At 44.7% G+C, this 19,899-nt stretch overlaps 1 protein-coding gene across 13 annotated transcripts in view; it reads left to right on the top strand.

The window, feature by feature from the left end:
• Positions 1–19,899, top strand: part of PCDH15 (protocadherin related 15) — a 688,108-nt gene that overhangs the window by 512,878 nt on the left and 155,331 nt on the right. For all 13 annotated transcript variants that reach the window (XR_001876630.1, XM_017826140.1, XM_017826139.1 and 10 more), the window contains 3 exons: positions 3,537–3,645; positions 7,840–7,952; positions 18,736–18,942. Coding sequence is in view for 12 of the 13 variants with exons in the window: in XM_017826140.1 (XP_017681629.1) it covers positions 3,537–3,645; positions 7,840–7,952; positions 18,736–18,942 (429 nt within the window). In the remaining variant the exon portion in view is untranslated. The remainder of the gene's footprint in view (positions 1–3,536; positions 3,646–7,839; positions 7,953–18,735; positions 18,943–19,899) is intronic.

Here is a 19,899-nt window from a genome sequence, read left to right as displayed (position 1 = left end):
CCCGTCCAACCTGGCCTTGGACACTTCCAGGGATCCAGGGGCAGCCACAGCTTCTCTGGGCAACCTGTGCCAGGGCCTCTCCACCCTCACAGGGAACAATTTCTTCCCTATATCCAAAGCACTTTGAAACAGGAAATTCCATAGCACAAGTTCACAAGAATGCCTCTTGCCTTCATTTAGAAACCCATTTGCTCTTGGCCTCGTGACTCTTAACTTGCCTTAACTCCATAGGCCACGACTTTCTGCAGGACCTGCAAGGCATCCCACTTGGAGAAAGTGCTGCCACAGGGACACGTCAGAGTTCTTCCAAGATGAACACAAAAGAAAGGAAAAAAATTGGGGTTTGTGCTACTCCCTTATTCTCTCTGAGCTTTTTTTTTTTTTTTAAATTTAGTATTATTTTTCCTTGATCATGTCCTGGCCTTGCAGACTCCCTGGCAGGTTCCCCATCTGTTTGAAGAAGGATTTTTTTAAAAATGTAATATTTCTGATAACATTTGCAAGTTGGGCTTTGGGTTCTGTTTTTTGGCCTGCCCAGTGCTGTGTTGTACCACGTTGAAGCCCCTGGAAGTCTATTAATCTCCGAGCCAATAACTGAGAGATCTTTTCCCTAATGAGGAAAAAGTAAGTAAATTACTGCATATTTTGCCACAGAACTGACGAGTTCTCCTGGCTTGTTTGTTTTTTAATCACCTGCTTCTGCCAGAGCTTGTGAACCCTTTCATGTTCCTCTCTTGGAAGAGGCTGGTTTTTGAGGGCCGTCTGTTCATTCCGAGTGATGTTCCTGCCCCGCTGTGTCTCCGTGCTCCCTTTCCTTGCATCTTTTTAAACCTCTCTCAATAAACTCCCCCCCCCCAGCTTTTGTTTTGCCTCTGAGTGTCCTTAGGCACTCGTGGGCCCCTCAGACATCTCACTCTTTCACTGCTCTGTTTTCCCTCCTTTTAATAAGCTTCCACTTCCTCAGGAAGCTCATCTTCCAGGCTGAGAACGACCCTTGTAGAGGATTTTTTGGCCTCTTGCAGGAATGTTGAATACCTGTGTAATGATCATAGTTATTCCTGCTGTGGATCAAAGCATGTTTTGACTGCAGTTTTTTAAAAATCATTAGTTTTGATTAAAAGTATATGTACACCTTTCAAAACTTCCTGCGTGTACTTTGGAAAATTTATTAACGTGCTTTTATGGATTTCTTAACATACTTCATGGCTGCTTCTTTGGTTTGTTATGTTTTCAGAGTTCTAATTTAAAAATCTGAATGAAATACTTGCATTATCTATGGATTATTTAAACAACATGAAAGTACCTTGAGTTTTGCTTCAAAGGCACATCAGCCTATTTGATTCAAAACAACTTTAAATTATTAAAGTTGGGGCTGTTCAGCCTGGAGAGGAGAAGGTTGTGTGGAGACCTCCCAGAAACATTCTGATATCTGAAGGCTTACAGGGAAGCTGAAGAGGGACAGTTCATCAGCAACTGCAGTGACAGGACAAGAGGAAATGGCATCAAACTGAAAGAGAGGAAATTGAGGTCAGATATGGGGGAAAAACTGCTCCCTGTGAGGGTGGGGAGGCCCTGGCCCAGGTTGCCCAGAGAAGCTGTGGCTGCCCCTGGATCCCTGGAAGTGTCCAAGGCCAGGTTGGATGGGGCTTGGAGCAACCTGGGCTAGTGGAAGGTGTCCCTGCCCATGGCAGGGGGTGGAACGAGATGGGCTTTAAGGCCCCTTCCAACCCAAACCATTCTGGGATTCTATAATTCTCTCCCTAAACATTTCAGCAGTTGGAGACTGATCTTGGAGCATGGTATCTTCTACCTTGTGAGTGGCCCATTCCAGTACAGTACTTGGAAAAACAACTTATATGGGATAAAAGTGTAATGGATTTCCCTTTTTACTCTTAGTTTTCTTATACTTCATTTTCTTATAAAAATTCTTTGTGTTCAGCTGAGTGCTTTGGTTCTGAGCAGCCGATATAAGGGTGGCAGCATGGGGTAAAATGTCTTTCTTCTCTTCAACTAGAACAGCAGAGCTGCTCCAGCCCTCTGATCCTCTTGGGGCCTCCTCTGGACTGGCTCCAGCAGCTCCATGTCCTTGCTGGACTGTTCCCAGGGCTGGAGGCAGCTCTGCAGGGGGGTCTCCCCTGAGGGGCAGAGGGGCAGAATCCCCCCCTGCCCTGCTGCCCACGCTGGGGGATCAGCCCAGGGCACGGGGGGTTTCTGGGCCGGGGCAGGTCCAGCCTCTGCCCCACCAGCACCCCCAGGGCCTTCTGCCTGGGCTGCTCCATCTGCTCATCCCCAGCCTGGATTGATCCTGGGGGTTGCCAGAGAAAGCACTGAAGGCTTTGTCTGTCAATCCAGTCTCCAGGAGTAACCCCAGAGCTGCCATTCCCAACTCTGAAAGAGCAGTTCCAGTGACCTTGGCTGCTTAACCAACTAGAAGTGCAGACACCCATGGATGTGTTGTGCCCCACTCTTGCATCCCCTTGGAATGTTTACTTGCATGGCAAAAATGTTTAATGATCTCTGTGAAAAAACAGACGCCTTTTTTTCCCCACATACAACTAGTTCTGGCACCCTCTGCTTTGCACAGCTCCAACTCTCCGTGTTCTGCAAGAGGGAACTTGAAATTTAGCATAGGAATAGGAATGAGACAAGTCTACACTTGGCCAAATTTTGGCACAACCTTCAGAAATCCACCTGCTGAGAGCTGGAAGGAATCTGTGAGAGCTTTAGTGATGCCTGATGATAAAACTAGAGGGAAAAGGGGAGAGCCAGGAGGAGGAGCCCAAGCCAGGAATGGAGGTGAGGCAGTTTTCCCTTTCCACTTTGGACTCTTTGAAGAATTAAACTCTTAAAAGCATAATGTGGTGAGCTCAAAATAGGCAGAAAGAAAGAGAGAAGATATATTTGACATCTGTTTGAATTTTTAAAATGCTTTAGGACTGCATAAAAGTTAAATGTCAAGAGAAAAGACTGAGTATAAAACTGACCAAGACTGAAATGCTATTTTTAAATTTATAGATCACTTGGGCTTCAAGTGATCTCAGAAAAACCTCCATCAGAGTTAAAAACACACAACAAAACCAATCCCATTTGCTAAGGATAGTTTTAAACTCACCATGGCCCAGAGAAGCTGTGGCTGCCCCTGGATGCCTGGGAGTGTCCAAGGCCAGGTTGGACGGGGCTGGGAGCAACCTGGGCTAGTGGAAGGTGTCCCTGCCCATGGCAGGGGGTTGGAGTCAGTTGATCTTTAAGGTCCCTTCCAACCCAAACCATTCTGGGATTCTTTGATTAATTTCCTCAAAGATCTATCACAAAGGTGTTTCTCAAAGAAAGGGGGTTGCTTTAGAAATGTATGGGTTGCCTACTTAATTTTTATTTAAAAAGAGCCTGGAGCTGTAAGTATCCCCTTAATTATGAGGGGTTTTTTCTCCTCTAGTTTCAGCATGTATCCTTTCCAGTGAGATGTTTTTGTGCTAAACCTGCAGATCTGCCTACTGGCTTTCTAATTTCTCTGTTTCCAATCTGATTTTTCATTTCAGGCACGTGTGAATCCCATCAGTGTCACTCCACCCATCCAAGCCATAGATCAGGACCGAAACATCCAGCCTCCTTCCGATCGACCGGGCATCCTCTATTCCATCCTAGTTGGTTGGTGTCTGCTCCTCTTCTATCCCTCACAATCAGTCTCTTTGTTATGACCAGCCACAAAAAGATTGCCTGGGAGAGTGGGAACCTAATAGAAATTCCTGTTGTGGTCAGTGGGATGTTTGAAATCGTTGTTCTGCCTGTTTGTGTTTAACTGCCATGGAGAAGTTTATTTCAGATGGGTATTTATTATTATTTATTCAGATTGAATCCATAATTGTCTTGTTTAGTGAATGGGGCAACACAGCAAGTGAAGGGAGAGGCTGAGTTCTCACAGCTCTGCTGGAGTGTGTTTTTCATTCACAGGCCCAATAGAAGAGGCTAAAGAAAGGCAATTGGAGCAGGTTTCATCCCAAAAGGCTCCTGGCACAGAGCAGCTTAAAAGGGCTTACTGCATCCACCTCCAGTTGTGCTGCCTGTGAGCTCGTGTGCTTGTTGTTTATGCTGTTTTCTGGCCATGTCTTTTGTTTTCCTGCTACTTCCCTGTGCCTGGCATTTGTTTCCAGTCACTCTGCTTGTAGGATGTGATAAGGGAAAGGCCTGAGGGTGATTGGCAGTTGCAGTGCCCCACCTGCCCTGCTCTTCCCAAAGTCCACCCGCTGACTTTGGAGGCACCTCTGTGGGATTTGAAGAGGGGGTGTTCTGTGGAATCACATCTTTGTGGTGTTTCCTGAGTTAAACTGCAGCTCCATGGTTTTCTCCCCCAGGGGGAGGTGCAAGTAAAGATTTTAATGAGCACCTTGTGCACCTTTGCTTGTCATAAAGTAAAAGCTGCCTCTGTATCACAGAACCACAGCTGAGTTCAGCCTCCTCCTGGAGCACAATTGGTTTTTTGGGGGGAAGCCACAGAGCCAACTGGATTCCTTTGGGCTGCACCTGGATCCAAATCTGGCAGACCAAGCAATGAGTCCTCTCCCAGCAAAGCTGCTCTGGGAGGAGATTGGGAGCCATTCGTAGAGTAAATCCTGGGTGGATTTATGTCTGCAAATGGACTGGGCTTAGTTAGACTTGGCTGATCAGCAGCTCTGCTGTGACAGCTCTGCCCCAGTGCCACGGTTAGGCCAGTTTTTTAAAGTTCTTTGCAGAACTGGCAAAGCTCTTAAGAGTGAAATTATTAAAGATTGTGTTTCACTGACCTGGGATATTGTTGATATAGGAGTGACTGTTTTGACCTCCAAGAAATAATTCAGGAAGATGTGTTCCAGCAGTTTGGTTGGGTTTGGGGAATTCTTCAATGGACAGGCTCTTCCTTTTTTCCTTCTTTCTTTTATCCTTCTTTCTTTTTCCCTTCTCTTTTCTTACTGTTTTTACTTCTTTCCTTTTTTTTTTTATTTCCCTCCTTTTTTCTTCCTTTTGCCTTTTTCCCTCATTTTTTCTGTCTTTCTTTTCTTCCTTCTTTCTTTTCTTCTTTCCTTCTTTTCTTCTTTTCTTTCCTTCCTTTCTTCTTTCTTTCTTCTTTCTTTCTTTCCTTTCTTCTTTCCTTCCTCCCTCCCTCCTTTCTTGCTTCCTTATCTTTTCTTTTTTCCTTCATTCTTTTTCCCCTCTCTTTTCCTTCTTTCTATTTTTACTTTATTTTTTTTCCTTTTCTTTCTTTTTTCCCTCCCTTCCCCTCTCTTATTTTTTTCTGTTCTCTTGTTGTTCTGGTTTTCTTTTTTTTTTTTTAAACCTTCTTATTTTTCCCCCCTTAGTCTTCCAACGTATTTCTTTTTAGATTTTAAGCCTGCCTTCATCTTTGCCAGGATTGCAGTGCTATTTATATTTTAGCCTCAGAAAATATTAAGTAGTTTCACAGGAAAAAGGCCTTGCAGGTATTTCTTGTTACGTGGATTTAGTAACTTGCTTTAGTTCTAAATGTACTTTTTAATATCTTTGGATTTGGCTTTTTTTAAACACTGCAAGGTTTGAACTGTGACCATAGAATGAGGAATTTGGCTACTTACTGAATATGAGAATGATGTTGAAGTTTATTTGATTTGACTGTTCTATTTGGTTCTTCTTTTCCCCTGTTTTCATCCTCCCCTTCCCACCTGTACAAATCCTGGCCTGTGCTTTGGGCACTGTGGATTTCCAATGTTTAACATTTGGAAACGTGATATTTGGAATTTTTTTTTTGTAATGCACTAATTTTTCTCATCCTTCACTTTCAGGAACATTAATTAATTTATTTGGGCCTTGCAGTAGAGCCACATATGGTGCCTGGACATACCAAGTGTGAAGCAAACCCACCTCCCCTTATTTTTATTAGTAATACCATTTTTACTAATAAATTTTACTATATTTACTAGTAAATTACTAGTAAAATATTATTTTTATGAGTAATTTTAAGCCTTTTTTTATCCTCTGGTCCTCGAGAAAAGCCAAATTTTCCTTTAAATTGCCAGCTTCTGACCCTGGAACTGTCTCTGTGATTTTTGCTGCCAGTTTGCACAAGTGACTGTTTTATTTTGGTTGATATTTTAACTAAAGAGCCACAAAACCCCTCCAGCATTTTTGGGGGGCTCCTCTCCATCCCTGTGTGCTCTCTGATGCCTTTGGAAGCACCGTGTCCCACAAAACCCCTCCTCTGGCTCCAAGAAAAGCAAACTCCTCCCCTCCATAATTTTCTCCTTCAGGGAACCTCTTCCTTTCTACTTTGGCATTTAGTCCTTAATATCTTGATTTTTTTTTTTTTGCTTCAGCATCAGCCCTGGTGATGTGAAGCCTCTAAGACCACAGCAGTCTGTTACCTGCCAAAAACTGGGAGCTCCTGCTGGGTGCCTTGTGCTCTTAAAGAATTAGATGAATTAATTAGGAGCTGAATTTAAAAGGCAGGACTTGGAACTTGGAGCTCTGCATTGATGGTGGTGGTGTAGTAGAAAGAATAATCCACAGTAGTTCTTCTGCTACTTTCTGGGTCAATGACATATGTGTATATCAAGATAGTCACAGAAAAAAAACCATATATATATATATATATATACACTATATATATATATACACTATATATATATATATATAATTTATATATCTGACAACTGGTTGTCATTTGAGGAGCTGCAAATGAAATTATTGCCCATGAAGTCTGGACAGTGATCCATCTCCTGAGGCAGCTTCTGGCTTTCTAAGAGCAGTTTCTAACCATTCCTCTTGAAAGGTGAACACATAACAGCACCATTTATCAGGAAAGTGGTCTTTTCTTGCGTTGAATCTTCTGCCCTGTTGTGCTTCAATCCTGGCTGGATTCAGGATTTGGCATGGCAAGGTTTGCCCTGCTCTCATGGCTCAGGGCCCTTCCTGGGACGTTCATCCCACGTCCCAGAAAGCCAGGAGTGCTTTCTGCCCCTCAGCTGCTGCACAGGACTATTCCAGGACCTAAATTCCTCCAGAGCTTAGGTTTATAATCGGTGTTTTGGTTTCCTGGGATGCTCTCCCAACACTGCCAAGCTGGGAGGTGCCAGAGTTTGTGCTGTGTGTCAACGCTGGGGCTCTCTGAGCCCTTTGGTACCAATGCTTTGAGTATTGGAGCCCTTTGGTGCCATTTCTTTGAGAGTCACGTGGCTCTAGATCCCAGCAGCTGAGTCCTTCCCTCCTCCCGTGTCTGCCTGGCTCCAGCAGGAGCCCTTTGGAAGGTTTTTGGGCTGCAGGTGCCAGACCCAGCAGGGTAATGGCTGTACCAGCCTTTCAGGGCCCTTGCTCAATCTCCATGACATCCCACATCTGCTCAGGCTCTGATGCCTCCACTGGTTTGGAGACTATCCTGCAAATCCCCAGCCATGAAGACACCATTTCCAGCTGGCAGTAAATGGAAGCTGTTTCATCTGGTGCCTCCTCCCTGATGAGAAACTTCATTTCTTAGAAGGATTTCTAAAATGGCCCGTGTGTTTTTATATTGTACAATTATCATTTATGCTATTACTTATATATATTACTTCTATGCTATTAATAATGCTCCTGTTGTTATCAAGCACTTGGGGATTCCCAGTTGAGAAGAATCTTCGTGGTCAGGGACAGCAGGGACATAATGGTAATATTAAACACAATGGTAATATTAAACACATAACTTAGTAGTATCCTAAAGCTCCATGTACACATGATGCAATATTTTATCCTTACAGTAACAGGATTAGGTTTTGTTCCTTTGATGACTAATGAGTAAAATAAATACATTGTTGAACTAAACCTTTCGGATTTATTCAAACTTCAATGTCTTTCTTGCAGGTACCCCTGAGGATTATCCACAGTATTTCCATATGAATCTCACAACAGCTGAACTGACACTCCTCAAGCCAATAAATAGGGATTTACACCAGAAGTTTGACTTGGTTATTAAGGTAATTTGGGCTGAATTCATCTTTCTATATTCTTTTGAGAACAAAAAGCCCTGAAGAAAATGTGGGGTGGGCTTGCTTGTCTTTCCTGCAGTGCTCTCTTCTCATTTTTAGCCTGTCAGGCATCATTTAACACCATCAAGGGAAACAAGGGTGTGAAGTATTTGAGAAAAGGGAATGAATCATGGCAGAGTCCCAACAGTTCATGTTATATTGTATTAACAAACTAAGTATCACTTGTCTGTTTGCTTTTTATGGCTCCTGAGAATGCATTTGGTTTCTGTTTCACGTGTTCCTGTGCTGAAGGTTCATAGAGGTGCAGATAAGGGTGTGAGTAGTGAATATTCACAGGATCCCAGGATGGGTCAGCCTGGAAGGACCACAGTGGGCATCTGGTGCCACCTCCCTGCTCCAGCAGGGCCAGCCCAGAGCACAGGGCACAGGAGTGTGTCCAGACAGCTCTGGAATAGCCCCAGGGAGGACACTCCACCCCCTCTCTGCTCTCTCTTCAGGGCTGGGTCACTGCCCAGCCAACAAGTTCTTCCTCCTGTCCAGCTGGAGCTTCCTGGCCATCAGTTCCTGCCCGTTCCTCTTGTCTTATACTGGGAGCAAGGACAACAAAAAAAATCATCTCCACATCTTGTAGCAATTTTGTGGGGGGTTTCTTGGTTTAGTGTTGGTTTTGTTTTGTTCAGGTTAGATTCAAAATAAGGCAGCTCAGTCCAGAGCTCTGCTACTGAATAGAAAGAAAGCTCCTGAAACATAAGCAGTGCTGAGCTCAATCAGCTCCTGTTAATGGGAAAAGCCATAAACCATTCCCCATCCCTGGAAGGGTTCAAGACCAGGTTGGACAGGGCTTGGAGGAACCTGGTCTCAGCATGTCTCTCAACATGCATCTTGCCCTGGTTACTGAGTCCCAGCTCTGCACATATAAAATACAGTCAGAATTTGCTGCTTTCTTTGCCAATTTGAGGATTAAGAGGAAAAGAATAGGAGGTGACAATATCAATGTTTGACTTGTTAAATGGGCTAAGCTGTTAATTTTACTTTGAGCAAAATTGTACAAAGCTGAAAGCTTTGCTGTAGGTGGGGTTTGCACCAGGCTGCAAAAATCAGTGCAGTAAAGATGGTGGCAGTGAGAACAGAGCAGAGTTACATTTGATTCTTTTGGAGAGAGTCTGGACCTGACCCTGGAGTTGTTGTCTAATGACAGAAAAATCAAGGTTTTGTTCTGTTTATTCATAGCTGGAAGGGCAAATAAAAGAGAAAGGAATCTCTGCAGTCTTGTAGTAGAGCACTTCTGTATTTATCAGAGCATTCCATGGAGAAAAAAGAGCGTGCTTTCAAACTGCACCATTTTTAAACACATATTTAAATACTTAGTAGTATCGAATTTATTTCTAAAAACAAATGTTCAACTCATACAGGTAGTTTGGATTGGAAGGGACCTTAAAGACCATCTAGTTCCAACCCTCTGCCATAGGCAGGGATGCCACCCACTATCCAAATACAGTGGTAATAAGTTTGTTAATATACAGGTCCTTTCTGTATCTCCCGAGGAACTGAACTGTGAGTACAGTAGGACAGAAGATGAAACAAAATTGCAGCTCATAACAGTGTTGAATAACTTGGCACCTCTTTAAATACTGTGTTGATTTCCTCCCTTGGTTGATTTTGAATGCAGCAAAGTACAAAGCTGGTGCATGCTGACAGTGAAATCATTTGGGATTGGATTCCTTGATAAAAATCTGTTTGGGGCCTTACTTCCTGTTCTGAAGTTCTACTGTCGCTGGGACAGATGTGGAAATTGGGGTGAATTAACATCTAAATAAATGGAGAGGGACTTTTCCCAAGGGCATGTAGAGATAAAACAAGGGGGAATGGCTTCCCACTGCCAGAGGGCAGGGTTAGATGGGATAGTGGGAAGAAACTGTTCCCTGGGAGGGTGGGGAGGCCCTGGCACAGGCTGCCCAGAGAAGCTGTGGCTGCCCCTGGATCCCTGGAAGTGTCCAAGGCCAGGTTGGACGGGGCTTGGAGCAACCTGGGCTAGTGGGAGGTGTCCCTGCCCATGGCAGGGGGTGGAATGAGATGAGCTTTAAGGTCCCTTCCAACCCAAACCATTCTAAATATAGAATTCTAAAAATACTAAGAAATGACAGGTTAAAGCCCTGGAGCACTTTGATTTCCAAAATTCAGCAGCCAGGTACAGTAACACAACACACCAATTACAGCCACCCCTCCCCCTGCTCTGGTGGGGCACCTCCTGAGCCTAAATGGTCCCTCTGGTTGTTAATGGCACTGTTTGTAGGCATTGCTGGCTCATGTTGCTGTGCTGTAGGTGCAGTCAGGGGGATAATAAGGGAAATGATCAGTCTGTAAGAATGACAGTGTGCCACCAGCTAGAATAATAAAAGTTTTAATGCTGTGCTGTTCAGGGCCCTTTTGAACTGCTGTGATGTCTCAGGCTTGTACCAAATCAAACCTTCACATTCTTGTGTTGCTCATTCTCAAGTTTTCATTTCTCGCAGCGTTGGAGTTGTTGGATCTGATTCTGTTTTATCTGTGTGATGTTTCCCTTCAAACAGAAAATACACTGGTTTTTGCAGCACTCGCAAAATTTAATCTTTAAAATATTCCCTCTCATGTGAGGAGATCAATTTTTTTTTTCCTGATAAGTTATTATGGAAAAGAGTGAAATGGAAAAGGTGGTTAAGTCAATACATGAATATTTGAATGCAGGAAGGAAGGCGGACAGGAAATGGGTGTGCTCACCTGTGGGACAAAAATTGGATTGCTGATAAATTTTGAATTCTCAAATAGGGAGACAATGGAAAAAACTAAATATCTTAATAAGAAATGCTGTTTTTCAACCTCTGTGCTATCTCCAGAATATAATAGATGATAAGCAAGGAGAAAAACTACTTTGTCCTCCTGTGGCACTTCCATTCCCTGCCAAGCACTGTGGGCTTTTACAAAACAACGTGTGGATTTTTTTGGGTGTCCCATTGAAATTTCCATGTTTCATCAGCAAGGCTGCCACACTGTGTGGATTTAGAACCTTTAAACTGAAAGGGCTTTCAGTGTTAATAATACTGTAATTAAAATCAGATACACATGACCATTGCACTGTAGACATGAGACTATGCTCTTGTTACCAGCTCTAAAAAGTGCTAGTGAGGTTTTATTTATTTTTAAAGCATGTATAACATGAAACCAAAAGGAGAATTAATCAAATTTTGATGCATTTGGATCCTTTCCTCTTGGAACTTGGGTTATTTATCAATCAGACAAAATCTAACCTGGCAGTTCTGTTATAATCAATTTGCAAAGAGGATGGGCTGCTGAAGGCTGGATGTGCTTACACAGCCAGTGAAACCTAATTCCTGGAATTGCTGCACTCCAGAGAATTTACCACATCTGTAAGAAACCCGATTTTGCTGAACTTGCTGCACATCAGGTGAGAGAGTAGAGGGCTGTTTTGTTGACCTCATGGGGGCACCTGTGCACAGGGGAAATGAAGTTGATAATGTAGTTTTAGAGTAGATTTGCAGAGAGCCTGTATGGTATTAAACCACTGTCCACTGTATTTAATTGTATTTGGGAAATTGAAAAGGATTTGTGTAAATTGGGCATCTCAAAAAAAAAATCAAATTAGATTAAAAAAAAGGGGGAGAAGGGAAGGAGGAAAGAAGTTTCCCAGCTTCAAATAACATTTGTAGGTTGACTTTTTAATAAGACTTTTACTTGAAATGGAGTTTTATGGTTCTTAGGGAATAGACTCTCACAACCTGGTCTTGTGGGACGTGTTCCTGCCCAAGGCAGGGGGTTGGAATTCCATGAGCACTAAGGCCCTTCCAACCCAAACCACTCTGGAATTCTATGAAAAAGGGTTTTTTGGTGCTTTCCCTGCAGTTTTGGGAAGAGAAGTGTCTGTGCCACAGAGATGCAGATTATTTTGAAGAATATCCTTACAAGAGGATTTTCTGTATCCCGGGGACCTCTCTGTGTCATCCCCATGAGATGCCTCTGCCAGGCTGTCCTTGACCCGGGGTCAGATAACACCGTGGAGACACTTCTACAGTGGGATTGCATTTCCCTGTTGTTCAGGTGGTGACAGAAGGTCAGACTGTTTGAAATTCCAGTGTCACCAGGAAGTTGGTTTGTGGGCCCACTCTGCAGGAAGTGATGGGGAACTCTTCTGTAAAATTCTGTTTACTCTGGAATTTTTACTGGCTGGAATTTTTGAACAGAGTGGGATTTAGAATATTTAGAAGGTTTTCCCCTGCTGAATTGTCAGGTTGTTATATAGGCTGACATTAGACACAGGAGGTGTGAGTAAGTCAGGTGTACTTGCTGTGAGCATTTCTGCAAGACTGAGTAGCAGCCAGACCAAATTCCATGTTAATCAGGGAAAATTGTGAGTGAATTCGGCTTCATGCATAAGATGCCATTTGCAGTGACATTCCTGGGCAGGAATTTGTGTGCCTGTTGTCCTGCCCATCCCAAGGAAATGCCTGGGAGCTGGAAACAGCTTCCTCACAAGGGGCACTGGGGGGACAGCTCCAATCTGTGCTCTCTGTGACCGGTGACAGGACCCAGGGAATGGCTGGAGCTGTGCCAGGGGCAGGGTCAGGTTGGATCTCAGGGAAAGGTTCTTCCCCCAGAGGGTGGTTGGGCACTGCCCAGGCTCCCCAGGGCAGTGGGCACAGCCCCAAGGCTGCCAGAGCTCTGGGAGGGAGCGTTGGACAACGCTCTGAGGGACAGGGGTTGGGGTGTCTGTGCAGGGCCAGGAGCTGGGCTGGATGATCCCTGTGAGTCCCTTCCAGCTCAGGATATTACATGATTCTGTGATTCCTTTCTTGTGGAGGTGCTTTGGATCAGGGAGATGCTCCCAGAACATGTATCAGCTGTTCCAGTACAGGGAAGCCCTTCACAATGTGCACAATTTTCCCTGATCTGGATCTCAGCAGAAACAACAGAAAGTGGTGCTCTCCTGCTTCTCCCTCTGGAGATTAATTGGTTTCTCTGTCCCCATTGGGAACTTCATTGATCCCTCCTGTCCGTTGCTCTCGAGGGTGTTGAAAACTTCCTGCATTCCGTGAAAAGAAGGCCTTGCTTCTGTCAAACTGTGGACAAACATGCACTTTGAAGGCAGAAAATAAAGTACATTTAGCCATGTTTTGGGGGATCTGTTCATCAAACAAAGGCTGTTTTCTGTTCCAAGTGCAGAGGGCAAGGCTAAGACATGATCAGTTTAAAATCCAGGGCGGTCATGGAGCACAGCACTGGGATGGAGCCCTTGGCTTTTGAAGGAACTTGGGAACGATCTCAGTGGGTGAAATACTGGAATAAAAAAACTTGTTATGATCCTGAAGTGTTACAGAATCATAACATTGCTGAGATTGGCAGGAACCTCTGGAGAATGGCCAGTCCTACCCCCTGCTCAGGATGGGGAGGGAGTATTTGGACACTCTGCAGCCTCTCTGGGCAACCTGGTGAAGATCCCCACTGCTCTCCCCGTGCCCACCAAGCCATTCATCTCACTGCAGAGACCTGTCAGGGTGGTGGAGCATGAACTGCCCTCATAAACCCATGGGAGTGATGACTCCCAGCCTCCTCCTGGTCCTTTGTATGCTTGGAAATGGCTCCCAGAATTATCTGCTCCCCCATGACCTTCCCTAGCACTGAGGGGAGGTTCTGGACTTCCTGGACCTTCCTTCTTGTCTTTCTTGAAGATGCAGGTGACATTTCTTTTGTTCTAGACCTCAGGAACCTTTCAAGTGCAGTAGAGAGGGGTCTTGCAGTGCAGCCAGCCACCCCCCTTAGCATGTGTGAGTGCATCCCACTGAGGTTGGAAAAGCCCTCTGAGATCACCAATTCCACCCATTCCCCAGCACTGCCAAGCCCACCACTAACCCTTGTCCCCAGGGGCAACATCTACATGTCTTTTGAACACTTCCAGAGGTGAAACTTCCAGGGATTGGCTGTGGAATTGCAGAAGGACTTTGCAAGACCGAGTGAGTCGGTGACAAAATGGCTGATAAAATAAGGCATGGCTTAAAAATAAAGTGAAACGTGTCAGAAAAGATCATCCCGGCCTTCTACTGAGAATGATGGGTTCTGGCTTGTCTTGGGAATGAGATCTTGGCCTTGGAACTGAGCACTGAGTGTGAAGGTTGGCACAGTGATCCGTGGCTGTCAAAAAAAAAAGAGGCAAAATTAGAAATCATTAATGAAGATAGAGAACAGAACAGAGAAAAAACCACAGCAGTACTGAAGGGATTCAGGTGCACAGCTCTGGTCCCTGTCCCAAGAAGGACAGAGTAGAACTGAAGCAGGCTCCTGTCAGGTGAGGAAGGAGGAGGCCATGGTAGACACCTGTAAAATAGTGTCAGAGTTCTGAGGGTGAAGAAGAGTCAACGGTTCACTCTCTCTGGAAATGTCAGAGCGAGGAGTTACCAATGGAAACAGGAGGGGGCAAAGCTTAAAACAGATCAAATGGGTTGTTCTTCTCTGAAAGAGAAGGTTGAGTAGAGACTTCAGAGCGACCTTCCAGTGTCTGAAGGGGCCTGCAAGGCAGCTGGAGACGGACTCTGCCTCGGGAACTGGAGTGCCAGGACAAGGGGGAATGGCTTCAAACCCACAGAGGGGAAATTCAGGTGAGATGTATGGAAGAAATTCTTGGCTGTGAGGGTGGGGAGGCCCTGGCACAGGTTGCCCAGAGAAGCTGTGGCTGCCCCTGGATCCCTGGAAGTGTCCAAGGCCAGGTTGGACGGGGCTTGGAGCAACCTGGGCTAGTGGGAGGTGTCCCTGTCCATGGCAGGGGGTGGAACGAGATGAGCCTTAAGGCCCCTTCCAACCCAAACCTTGATTCATTCTCTGTTTCTGTGACTCTGACAGAGCCTGTTTGCTCTGACAGGCAGAGGTGGAGTCTCTGTCTCTCGGAGTGTTCCAGAGGCATCTGGATGTGGCACCTGGGGACATGGGTTAGGGGTGATTATGGTGTTGCTGGGGGAATGGTGGACTCAATGATCTTGAAGGTCTCTTCCAACTTTGATGATTCTGTGATTCTTTTATTATGAATTTTAGACAACACAATGCTAGCAGGCAATGAGATGTCCCTCAGCTGAGGCTCCCTGCACTGGAAGTTCCTGGACTTAGAGAAATGCTCCAAAGTCCATGGTTTTTGAGATTTAAAAAATCCTGAATTATCTAACTTTTTTTTTTCCCCAGCACTTCAGAAACTTTGTATTTGCAATGTTTGGTTGGTTTTTGCAAGACTGTCAGCCTTCAACTCCTCACACCCTGTTTTGATCTCTTGGCTCTGTGCATCTGGTGACCTGAGTTATCTTTGTTCAGGGTAGCTCCACTTTTCCCCTTTTCCCATGTATCTTAATGAATATATTTTCTTGCATTTAAGAATTCTTTGCTTTTCTAAGTTTTTGGGTTTCAACTCACAGTGACAGCTGAGAAAAAGAATAAAAGAAGTGTATTTTCATTAAATACTTGCTCAGTCCACTTCCTGACAAGGCTGATATCTCCCACATAATTAGTTTGGTTGAATTGCTGTGCATCTCCTGTAGGTATTAAGTACAATTACTGGTCTTTTAAATTAGCTATTCAAATGTTCATCCCTCAGGTGAACTCAGTATTCAACTAATTCTCTTTGAGACCTCCCTTTTTCTATCCTGTATTTAATCTAGTAATGAGAGTTGATGTAGAATTGAAAATCTGAGTGCAGGGACAGGTTTTATCTTTGTGAATAAGGAGAGGGGGGAAAAAGGGTGCAGAAAACCCAGACCTTTTCCTATCCATTACTAAAATATTGCTTCATATCAGTCTTCAAAGTTGTCACACACATATGGAAACAGCAAGTTTTCCTCACCTTTAGCAGCGTGGTAAAAGATTTTCTTGCCTTTAGAGCGTTGTCACAGATACACATTAGAAAGACCAGTGATTGTGAGATAAGATTAACCCTAAATTGTGTGTCAGCACTCCCAGAGCAGTGAAACTATTAAAATCAATAATGGCTTTGTTCTGTAATGTCTCTTATTGACAGAAATGGCTGTATTTCCTTCCTGCAGTAAACAGGCATCTTTGTTCATGTAAAACTCAAACATCCATCACTTAAAACTTGGTATAACGACTTCATAGTTGGTGTTTTTCTTTAAGGGAAGGGAAGAAGAAAGACTTGTATTATTTGGAAAGGTGGCCTCTGTAACTAGGACTGTTCAGTGCACTACAGCCTTGTTGATCCTGAAGTCACCTGATAGGTGACCAAAAGAAAAAAGTATGTTTGGGGGTTTGGGGTTTTTTTAAGCGCAGTGTCTAGACACATTATGTGCCAGTTTAATTTCCCTGCCACATCACAGGCTTCACTGACAGTAAAGTCAAATTTCTTCTGAGTTCTAAAGGTACTCTGTCCTTCTTGTCCTTAGCCATTTTTTAATCCGTATCAGTGGTTCTTTCCTTATGCTATACTTTGTGACCTTGGGAATTAATCCAGTGTGTGACATATAATCCTAAACTTTAGCTCAAATCTAGATAAATGATGTCCCTTGTTTCACCCAGATCTCCCAGTTCTGGTATGTACTTCAAAGAAGCAACTTTGTCAGCCCTGACCTTCCCTCTCTGTCTCTGTGCTGGCTGCTCCTTTAGTTTAATTACATTGATTCAAATACTGCAACATAGAATTATAAAATGGTTTGGGTTGGAATGGACCTTAAAGACCATCACATTCCAACCCCTGACATAGGCAGGGACACCTTCCATTCTCCCGGGTTGCTCCAAGCCCCATCCAACCTGGCCTTTGACATTTCCAGGGATGGGGCATCCACAGCTTCTCTGGGCAACCTGGGCCAGGGCCTCCCCACCCTCACAGGGAACAATTCCTTCCCAGTATCCCATCTAACCCTGCCCTCTGGCAGTGGGAAGCCATTCCCTCTTGTCCTGCCACTCCAGGCCCTTGGAAATAGTCTCTCTCCATCTTTCTTGTCATCCCCTTCAGGCCCTGGAAGGGCACAATCAGGTCACCCCAAAGCTTCTCCTCTCCAGGCTGAACAATCCCAACTCTCCCAGCCTTTCCTCCCAGCAGAGCTGCTCCAGCCCTCTGATCCTCTTGGGGCCTCCTCTGGACTGGCTCCAGCAGCTCCCTGTCCTTGCTGGGCTGTTCCCAGGGCTGGAGGCAGCTCTGCAGGGGGGTCTCCCCTGAGGGGCAGAGGGGCAGAATCCCCCCCTGCCCTGCTGCCCACGCTGGGGGATCAGCCCAGGGCACGGGGGGTTTCTGGGCCGGGGCAGGTCCAGCCTCTGCCCCACCAGCACCCCCAGGGCCTTCTGCCTGGGCTGCTCTCAATCACTTCTCACTTAAAGCTTGAGTTTAACACCAAGGAAGGAATGATCCTTATTAAATCCTTAAATCAGCAAAGATGAGATCCCAGCCTGCTCCCGGGAGAGTGTCTCTATTTCCTCACATAACAATTTAACATAGACATCTCTTCAGCCAGAAGGTTAAATTAAATGCAAGCCTTTAGAAGTCAGTCTGCTGTATAATGGTCTTCAGGGGAGATATTTAATGGTATTCTACCTAAAATTCCAGAGTTCATTTTCTTTTCTTCCTCACCCTACAGAAATCTCATCCCTCCTGAATGATGTCAGTGCTGTACAAGTAGCAGGAGATGGGCAAATGTTCTCATGTCTGCAGACAGGCACTAGGGCTCCACTGGTGTGGTATTCCCAGGTTTTGGCCCTGGGAATACACATTTTGGCCATAGGAGACTGTCTTTCAATGCCCTACTATTGTCTTGCTACAGGGACATGTGCAGGACTATAATTAAAACTGGTTTGCTCTTCATAAATTAGAGAGCAAATTACTTGTTGTCTTCTACTTCCCTTGTTTATTTGCCTTAATTAGTGGTTGGCTGTAAAGTTAAAAGACAAGAAAGGAAGATCATGGGTTTGTGTTGGATGAGCCCACTGGAATGGCCAGTTAGTGCTTTTATGTTTAGGAAGTTTGAAAATAAGAATAAATCAGGTGAAAACTGGGGGTTATTCATCGAAATAAATAATATTTTGCTTGACACTTCCACAACTTCTCTGGCACAGGGTGCCCAGAGAAGCTGTGGCTGCCCCTGGATCCCTGGAAGTGTCCAAGGCCAGGTTGGATGAGGTTTGGAGCAACCTGGGCTAGTGGGAGGTGTCCCTGCCCATGGCAGGGGTGGGACTGGATGGGCTTTGAGGTCCCTTCCATCCCTAACTGTTCTAGGATGCAAAACCAGGCAAACCCCAAATTAAAATCCCACTCCTGTAACACTGGGGAGGTGGATTTTGGAGGAGAGGGAGGGAGTCGTGTCCAGTAATCTGTAGGAAGCACTGTGCATCCATGTGTGCTGGCAGCACCTTTGGGCTTTAACTCTCTTGCTGGTGCCTTGGGTTCTGTTGTACAATCAGCAGTCTCCATTTTTCTTTTGTCCTTCAAAGATTTTTCAAAAACTCTCAGTCCTGCAAGTTTAAGGAACTATGTTTGCTCATGTGCTGTAGAGCTTCGGGTTTCTTGGGACTGTGTAAAAGTTTGTTGTGATGGCAAGTCTTTCTGTTCTTCTCTCCTACTAATTTTTAGTTGTTTGTTTGGGTTTTTTTTCATGATGCCCAGTTTCACAAAAGGGGGATCTGTGCAATGGTATCCATTTCTTTAACTGGGTTTTGATTGTTAACTCCAAGGCATCCCCAGTCAGTCTCTGTTTGTAGCTGAACTTGGCTGAGAGCCTTTGACAAATGAGGTGTTTTTTAGGCTGAACAAGACAATGGCCACCCCCTTCCTGCCTTTGCCAACCTGCACATCGAGGTCCTCGATGAGAACAACCAGAAGCCTTATTTCACCAGATCCACCTATGAGGGCTTCATCCTGGAATCCTCCCCGGTGGGAACCACCATCTCAGATAACCAGAACCTCACTTCTCCACTGCAGGTCGTGGTGCTGGACAACGACGTGGAGGAGGTATGTGTTGGTCCCTTGGAGTGTTCTTCTTGTGGTTGAATTTTTATTGCTTTCAGGGCTCTTTCTTTCTAAAATTTTTTTTAAATTGAGACAAAGGAGGTTTGATCAATAAATTAAAAAAAAACCCACAAAACTCACTATCACTTTTTTATATCTTAGTTTCCTTTTTGTTTTCATTCTGAGTTCAAATTTGAGAAGTGACTTGAAAGCGCATCTGAGCTGGAAAACTACTCTGTGTTTTACTCAGCTCTCCATGCGTTTGTGTTCTCTTCAAGGTGATGAATCCTCAGCACGAAGAGGTTTTTGGGAAAGGGATGGGCCTTTCCCACAGTGTGGGCAAATGGGAGAGAGGGATGAGCCTTTCCCACAGTGTGGAAAAATGGGAGAGGGGGGCTCAGAGCGGGAGGAAGTCGTAGTTTGAACTGAGAAGAAGAGGAATAGGAGGGCAGGAGGCTGAAAGGTCAATCCTTTCTTTGCTCTGCCCAGATTTGGATACCAACACTACTCATGGGGATCTTCAAAGGAACAGTAACCAAGTAGTAGCAGGACATCACTCCAGGGCTGATGTTTCTTCAGTTCTCACCAAGGCTATGAGAGGGGTTTTTTTGGCTCATGTTTCTTTTCCCTCTAATTCTTGTTGTCTCTCCAGTTGTCCCCGTTGGTCTTTTTGGTTTCTGTTCTCTGGTTGTCTTCAGACCCATAAGGAAAGCTGAGTTTTGGGATAGGATTTGTAGTACTAGTTACACATGTCAGTACTCTTTAGTTCTTGACCTGATAGTCTGAAAACAACCCCCTGATTCTGAAGGATTCATGTTGGACACAGGCAAATCCATGATTTTTAAGAAACGCAAGACAGATCTGTATCACTGCACTGGAGTGATTTATTGTCCCAAGAAGGTCTTTTAAAGCCCACATTCCTGTAGAATATCTCCTTCCTATCCATTAAAACATCTCCCT

This window comes from Lepidothrix coronata, unplaced genomic scaffold (genome assembly GCF_001604755.1).
Source record: "Lepidothrix coronata isolate B3197 unplaced genomic scaffold, Lepidothrix_coronata-1.0 Scaffold124, whole genome shotgun sequence".
NCBI classification, from domain to species: domain Eukaryota; kingdom Metazoa; phylum Chordata; class Aves; order Passeriformes; family Pipridae; genus Lepidothrix; species Lepidothrix coronata.
The sequence above is the reverse complement of the archived record's forward strand: the minus strand, read 5'-3'. Positions and strand labels throughout refer to the sequence as shown.